The 7,725-nt window shown below is 52.4% G+C and overlaps 2 protein-coding genes across 2 annotated transcripts in view; both read right to left on the bottom strand.

Moving 5' to 3' along the window:
• LOC107121341 (membrane-associated guanylate kinase, WW and PDZ domain-containing protein 1-like) overlaps window positions 1-2,764 on the bottom strand; it is an 11,421-nt gene extending 8,657 nt beyond the window's left edge. The window contains exon 1 of the mRNA XM_015424254.1: window positions 2,660-2,764. Coding sequence (XP_015279740.1) covers window positions 2,660-2,722 — 63 coding nt within the window. The 5' untranslated portion in view covers window positions 2,723-2,764. The remainder of the gene's footprint in view (window positions 1-2,659) is intronic.
• The window catches only part of MAGIX (MAGI family member, X-linked), a 16,464-nt gene continuing 11,486 nt past the window's right edge, over window positions 2,748-7,725 (bottom strand). Inside the window, exons 4-5 of the mRNA XM_015424248.1 lie at window positions 3,059-3,122; window positions 2,748-2,803 (exon numbers count right to left, since the gene is read on the bottom strand). Of these exons, the coding sequence (XP_015279734.1) occupies window positions 2,748-2,803; window positions 3,059-3,122 (120 nt within the window). The remainder of the gene's footprint in view (window positions 2,804-3,058; window positions 3,123-7,725) is intronic.

Genomic DNA, 7,725 nt, shown 5'->3' with positions numbered 1-7,725 from the left:
GTTTGTGGTTGGTCAAGTGTGAGAGAAAATGGTGGGGGGGGGGGGAGCTGCGGGTCAAAATGTGGCCGCGCAGCAAATAGTGTGAAATCGACCAATGCAAGCGGGGGGGGGGGACGGAAGAGCCAGGGCGGCACGGCTGCTTGTGGGGAATCGGTCTCTGTGTTTGGTAGAATGCATCAGATCTGCACGGATGGGGAAGGAAGGTGGGACTTATCCTCCCCACCCCCCATGCCATTTCTCTGATCAGAAATGTCTCCTGCATAACTGTTTTTAGTCCTGGTAGGTGGGGAAAAGACAGTTTTAAGCCTGTCTTTTCCCCTACCAGGGCTACAAGCCCATGAAGGGAAAAGCTGAAGCAGGGGGAAGAGTTAAACCTCCCCAGCATGGCAGCACTGACCCATACTGCCTCCATTCCACCCCGAGTGTCTCCATCAAAGGTGTGTGTAGGTGGGAGTGAGATTTCACACAGACCTTGGACCTGACTGGTGACAACACAGACCCAGGAGGGGATGCCAGTTAGCTCCTGTGCCACTGTTGGCTGGAAGTGAGCCAGTCCCTGGTGGGTGCATTGCCTCCCTTCCCCTTTTGTACTGAACACACAGACATGAACACGCATGAAGCTGCCTTATTCAGAATCAGACCCTTTGTCTATCAAGGTCAATTATAGTCTCCTCAGACTGGCCTCAGCTCTCCAGGGTCTCAGGTGTAGGTCTTTTGCATCACCTACTACCTGATTCTTTTTAACTGGAGATGCCAGGGATGGAACCTGGGACCTTCTGCATGCCAAGCAGATGCTCTGTCACAGAGCCAAGGTCTTTCTTATTACCTCCTGCCTGATCCTTTTAGCTGGAGGTGCTGAGGATTGAACCTGGGACCTTCTGTGTGCCAAGCAGAGGCTCTTCCACTGAGCCGGGGTCTCAGGTCAAGGTCTCTCCCATCACCTCCTGCCTGGTCCTTTTAACTGGAGATGCTGGGGATTGAACCTGGGACCTTCTGCATGCCAAGCAGAGGCTCTGCCACTGAGCCGGGGTTTCAGGTCAAGGTCTTTCTCATCACCTCCTGCCTGGTCCTTTTAACTGGAGAGGCCAGAGATTGAACCTGGGACCTTCCACATGCCAAGCAGGGGCTCTTCCACTGAGCCAGGGTCTCAGGTTAAGGTCTTTCTCAACCCCTTCTGCCTGGTCCTTTTAACTGGGGATGCCGGGGATTGAGCCTGGGACCTTCTGCATTCCAAGCAGAGGCTCTTGCACAGAGCCAGGGTCAGTATGGTCAAGGTCAGTATGGTCTACTCTGACAATGTCTTCCAGAGTCACAGGTAGTCTTTTGTCTGCCACATAGTCCTTTTAAAGGAAGATGCCGAGGATTCAACCTGGGACCTTCTGCATGGAAAGCAGATGCTTCCCCACCGAGCCACGGCCCCTTTCCAAATCAAGCTGCCTTTTATTAAGTCAGTTCCCTGACTTCCAGGTCATATCACCAGGTCATATCACCTGACTTCCAGGTCATATCACCGACTACCTGTTCTTCATAACTGGACCTGCCAGGGATTGAATGCGGGCTCACATTCAGCCGGTGCTCCGCCAACTGCACTGGCTGCCTATAGAGTACCGGATCCAGTTCAAGGTTCTAGTGTTGACTTTCCAAGCCCTATGAGGCCAGGGACCTGCGTATCTCAGGGACCGTCTCTTCCCGTACATGCCCTGCATAGCTTTACGCTCAACCAGTCATCACCCTTCTGGTAATCCCTGGCCCAAAGGATGTCCGACTGGCCTCAACTAGGGCCAGGGCTTTTAAGGCTCTGGCCCCAGCCTGGTGGATTAAGCTCTTATCTGAGATCCGGGGCCTGTGGGGCCTGTCGCAATTCCACAGGGCCCGTAAAATGCTGCCGTCCCGCCAGGCTTTTAGTTGAGGCGGTGGGTGCCCAAACCTCCGTCTTTTCGGCCGCCCCTGCTGTTAGCCCAGCCCAGTGGTTAGTAGCTTAACATCCCACGCTCTTCCCGTACATGCCCTGCATAGCTTTACGCTCAACCAGTCATCACCCTTCTGGTAATCCCTGGCCCAAAGGATGTCCGACTGGCCTCAACTAGGGCCAGGGCTTTTAAGGCTCTGGCCCCAGCCTGGTGGATCAAGCTCCTATCTGAGATCCGGGCCCTGTGGGACCTGTTGCAATTCCGCAGGGCCCGTAAAATGCTGCCGTTCCGCCGGGCTTTTAGTTGAGGCGGTGGGTGCCCAAACCTCCGTCTTTTCGGCCGCCCCTGCTGTTAGCCCAGCCCAGTGGTTAGTAGCTTAACATCCCACGACGCTGCTCAGAAGTTTCTATTTTTGTGTCACTCTTGTGATAACTTCTCCGTTGGCTTTTGAGCATGTAATTTTAAATGTCAAATGCCTGGATTGTAGACCCTTCTTTCCTGTTTTTATCCCAATACTACGTGACCTCGTAAGCCACCCTGAGCCCGCGGGGAGGGCGGGATATAAATCTAAGAAAAGAAATTAATAAATAAAAATAAACCTGGGACCTTCTGCTTGCACCTGTACCGTCCGCCCACAGCCCCTCCGTCAATGAAACAGCGCTCAGAGAAAAGGGAGGCTTCTAATATTTGGCTTCAGTGGTACTACAATGCCAGGAATGGCCCCGCCAGCCCCCGAGAGCATCACGTACCTGAATCTTGCCACATTGCTGGGCCGGTCCACCTTCCATGAGAGCCAAGACATAGATGTCCATGTTATATTCGCTCCCGCCTCGCAGGCTAAAGCCAAAGCCTTTGGGTCCTCGTACCAGCTCCACGGGGTATTGGCCGGTCTCCTGCAAAGGAAGTCAAGGGGGTTTGAATAATTAAGGGTGTGAAAACTGTCTCGCTGAATCAGACTAAGGTCCATCTGGTATTATGTCTCCATCCATGGGCAGCCAGAGGTATCTGGGGGCCATATTAGCCAGGCACCATGGCGGCGGCCGTCCACTCTCGTTTGCTCCCCAGCATCTTGTTTTCAGAGGTAGACTGCTTCGGATCATGGAGGTTCCATTTTGTTTTTTTTGCCCGGTAGGTATATTCGCTCCCGCCTCGCAGGCTAAAGCCAAAGCCTTTGGGTCCTCGTACCAGCTCCACGGGGTATTGGCCGGTCTCCTGCAAAGGAAGTCAAGGGGGTTTGAATAATTAAGGGTGGGAAAACTGTCTCACTGAATCAGACTAAGGTCCACTTGGTATTATGTCTCCATCCACGGGCAGCCAGAGGGATCTGGGGCCACATTAGCCAGGCACCATGGCGGCAGCTGGCCACTCTTGTTTGCTCCCCAGCACTTTGTTCTCAGAGGTAGTCTGCTTCGGATCATGGAAGTTCCATTTTGTTTTTTTTGCCCGGTAGGGTCTAGCCTCCGCACATTTGTCTAAGGCCATTTTGTTTTGCATAATAAATTCTATTAGTTTTTCAAACAACACAACTTCTAACAGGTGTGCAGCTGCCTATGTCAAAAAATAAGTAATACAAAAGGAACGATACATTTAATAAATTCCCTTGTGTGAAGTTGTTGGTTGAGATAAACTATGGTACCGAAGCAGAGGTGTAGATTTACAGTAGCGGTTGGGCGTGTTCACGACTAGACATTAAACTTCCTGTAAGCTGATTGCAGGATGCCGACAGGGTCCCCTAATATGTGCTAAGAGTGAAGTATGTTTAGATATGCTGGATTATGTGGTTGGCAGCCATTTGTCATAAGCAGGGCTATTTTTGGGCAGGAACGCACAGGAACGGAGTTCTGGCTGGCTTCAGAGTTGGCCACGCCCACTACAGCCAAAACCTCTGCGTTGACTGGCTGCAAAGGGAAGGCCTGGAGAGCGACCCCCCTCCCACGACTCCGAGGCAGGCGGGCCAGGGGGCCCCTGGAAATGCCTCCCCGGCCTGTCCAAGGGCCGGCTTGCCCAGGCTCCCCACAGCCGCAGGGCACCCGGGCAAGCCAAGGGAAGGCATGGGGGTGTGGCCCAATATGCTAATGAGTTTCTGCTGTTGGGTATGGCCTATTATGCTAATGAGTTCCTGCTGGGCTTTTTCACAAAAAAAAGCCCTGGTCATAAGTAATCCATGCAACAGTCACCTCCGGGGTAGACTACTGTAACTTGCTCTACACAGGCCTACCCTTGAGGGTGACCTGGAAATTCAGAACACAGCCACGCGGGTCCTTACAGGGACCCCTCGGACAGCACCTATGGTTGCCAGTGGAGTACTGGATCAAGTTCAAGGTGTTGGTGTTGGCCTTGATGGCCGTAAGGGGCAGGGGTCTACATATATTCAGGACCCCCTCTCTCAGTATGCCCCCAGACGAGCGTTACACCTCTTGGTGGTCCCCGGCCCGAGAGAGATCCGGTTGTCCTCAACCATGGCCAGGGCTTTTTTGGGCCGGGCCCTGGCCCCGGTCTGGTGGAATGCTCTGCTGGAGAACACCGACGTGCCCTGCAGGATCTACTGCCTTTACACAGGGCTTGCAAGGCAGAGAGGTTCTGCCAGGCGTCTGGTTGAGGACAGCAACGGGTACAGTATGAGGTCTGGCACTCTGATACCCTCCCACCGCCCAATCCCCCCCCCAGGAGGCCTGTGAAAATTTTATCGTTTAACTGTAATAACCACCTTCAAGTACTCAAAGGGCTGTCGTAGAGATGATGGTACGGAGTTGTTTCCTGTTGCCCCAGAAGGTCAGACCAGAACCAACTCTCCCACTACCCTGATCAAGCTCCCCCTGCACCAGCCAGACTGCCCACAACTGTCCCCCCCCCCCGCCCAACCCCCCCCCCCCCAGGAGGCCTGTGAAAATTTTATCGTTTAACTGTGATAACCACCTTCAAGTACTCAAAGGGCTGTCATAGAGATGATGGTACGGAGTTGTTGCCTGTTGCCCCAGAAGGTCGGACCAGAACCAAGGGGTTGAAATTAAATCAAGAAGAGTTTTCAGCTAAACACCAGGAAGAACTTCCTGACAGTTAGAGTGGTTCCGCAGTGGGACAGGCTTCCTTGGGAGCTGGTGGACTTTCCTTCTTTGGGGGTTTGGCAGCAGGGAGGCTAGATGGCCATCGGACAGCGATGCGGATTCTGTGAACTTGGGCAGATCACAAGAAGGGAGGGCAAGGGAGGGTTGCCTCAGTGCTCAGTTCTTGTGGCCCTTTCTTACACGCCCAGGGAAATGCTGATCACCACTTTGGGGTCAGGAAGCACTTTTTCTCCAGGCCAGTTTGGCTGGACATCCTGGAGGGTTGTTGTTTTTGTTTTGGTCATCTTCTGGGTGTGGAACAGGGGTCACTGGGTGTGTGTGCTTGGGGGAGCTATTTGTGAATTTCCTGCCTTGTGCAGGGGGTTAGACTAGATGACCCTTGGAGATCCCTTCCGACTCTATGACTCCGTGATTCTGTTTTCTGCCATCCTGAGCTGACTGTTTCCATGTATTAACTGTTACTTGTTGTAGGTTTTAACTTTTAATTTTGGTAGTCTTGTGTTCTGTGGTATGTTACATTGAATTTTATTGTAAGCTTGCAGGGAAGGGCAGGCCTTAAAAAATCGGATAAAGAAACGAATAAGGCCTGCATGTACATCATGTGCTAAGAGCTGATGTTTCCCGGCTGAACGTGGCAACTGATGCCAATGAAGTGCCTGGTTTCGGGTGGGTAGCCAGGTTGTTCTGCAACAGCAGAGCGAGACTTCAGTCCAGTAGCACCTTAAGACCAGCAAGATCTCTAAAGGTGTAAACGTCAAGTCAAAGCTCCCTTCATCACATCTGACGAATGGAACTTTGACTCTCAAAGGCCCAATACGGTCAAAAGCACTGCATCTTAGAGAAAGTCTCTTGATCTGAATCGAAGCCTAAAATTTGCAACTGGAATTGAAGCCTAAAATTTGCTTCCCTTGTCTGCTTCCTCGCTGGTTTAGGGTTCCCAAGTCTTACCCTGTCCTGAAGTGGGGGACTCCCGGTTTGATTCTGGAGCGGGCTGCGTGCGCGCGCCGCATCCACATCTCACGGAAGTGACGCGATCACGCAGGGCACGCTGTGGGCAGGGCCATGACCATATGAGGGAAAACCATAGAGTTTTCCCTCAGATGGTCATGGCCCCGCCCCCAGCGTGCCCCACGTGATTGCATCACTTCCTGGTGACGTGCACATCAGGGTGGAGTTCCCCCTAGGGCCCGATCCGGCAGCGGCGGGGAACGGGTCTCTGGGGCGGGGGTTTCCCCACCCCCCAGGGGAACTTGGCAAGCCTACGCTGGTTGCCCTCCCCTTTGCTGTCTTCTTTGTCTCCGTGGACTGCAAGATCGTTGGGGCAGAGGCCTCTCTTGTGGTGGTACGGGAGTTCTGTGACGAATCACTCACAAGTGTGTAAGTCCCTCACCCACGAAAATTAGTCCCACGTAAGGTCACGTGAGGCCCAGCCCTCCACCGACACACCTTGAGGCTGACCGCACTGAGTCTGAACCTCCCAACCTGATCTAAGTTGGAATTTAATGCTCTCTCTGATTTTAACATCACCAGCTTGTCCTCTCTCTTGCAAACCAGAATGCACGCTTCTGACTTCAGCCCTGAAATATTCTGCAAACATTGAGAGGTGTACTCTCCTTCATGGGGAAACAGGCATTCTTTACAATTGTCCAGTGAAGAAAAATACAGTTAGGGAAGAAACTGTCGAAATCATGAGCGTAGAGGAGTACAGTCTCTAAAATCTTTAAGAATGCCTTCTAGTTACAACTGACTCATAGCAACCCCAGTTCTGGGGTACAACTTGGGGAGCATCTGCTACGACCAGGGGTCAATTCCTGCAGGAGCGCACAGGAGCGGAGCTCCGGCAGTAAAGAGCCCAGGGGGCGGGCACATGCAACAAGCCCCACCCCCTGCTCCCAGCAGCGCTTAGTCAGAGCAAGAAGCAGCCAGGTAAGTTGCAGAGCCCCCCCAGCCCAAAACAGTCCAGTGGCACCTTTAAGACCAAGTTTTTTTCTGGTACAAGCTCTCCCTCCTCTGCGAGGACAGATCTGCATGTTCTCCCCCCCCCCAATAGCTGGCAATCCAAAACAGTCCCATGGAGCCTGAGCGGTGGGTGTTGCCTTCTGACACACTTCAGGTGATGTCAGGGGTGTGACATATGCAAATATGTTATGCTAATGAGTTATGCTAATGAGCTCCTGCACCTCTTTTTCTACGAAATGACCCCTGGCTACGACACTAAGATGCTCAGCTTTGGAGTTGGTGTATAGTACTGCAGAATATGGTGCTTCAGTGTGGCTCAACAGCACCCGTGTCCACCACAGCACCCATGTCCAACTCAATACAACAATGAGAACCATCAGGGGATGTATTAAACCCACTCCAACCCATTGCCTACCCACATTGTGCCGCATTGCTCTCCCCCCCCATCTCCGAAGACAAGATGCTCTTCTTCATGAACATAGAAAGATAACGGAAATGAGAGAGTTGCCCATCCACAAAGACATGGCTGATGCAGGCCTAGCCAGACTAAGATCCCTACACTCAGCGATAAGATCGGCACAAATCTTGCAATCACAAATTTTCGATTAAAGAATGAATGGTTGCAAACAGAGATGCAATCGGTTCCACCCGATACCCATAACCTGATAAACACAAACCAGATGCCCTCAGGATTTGCCTGGCCACGTAAAGTATGGAAGACGGCTAATAGACTACAAACAGGCTTTGGCAGCTGTGCAGACCTGTTATTTAAATGGGGCAAACAACCACAA

Source organism: Gekko japonicus, unplaced genomic scaffold (assembly GCF_001447785.1).
Source record: "Gekko japonicus isolate JY-2015 unplaced genomic scaffold, Gekko_japonicus_V1.1 scaffold2051, whole genome shotgun sequence".
Classification (NCBI taxonomy): domain Eukaryota; kingdom Metazoa; phylum Chordata; class Lepidosauria; order Squamata; family Gekkonidae; genus Gekko; species Gekko japonicus.
The sequence above is the reverse complement of the archived record's forward strand: the minus strand, read 5'-3'. Positions and strand labels throughout refer to the sequence as shown.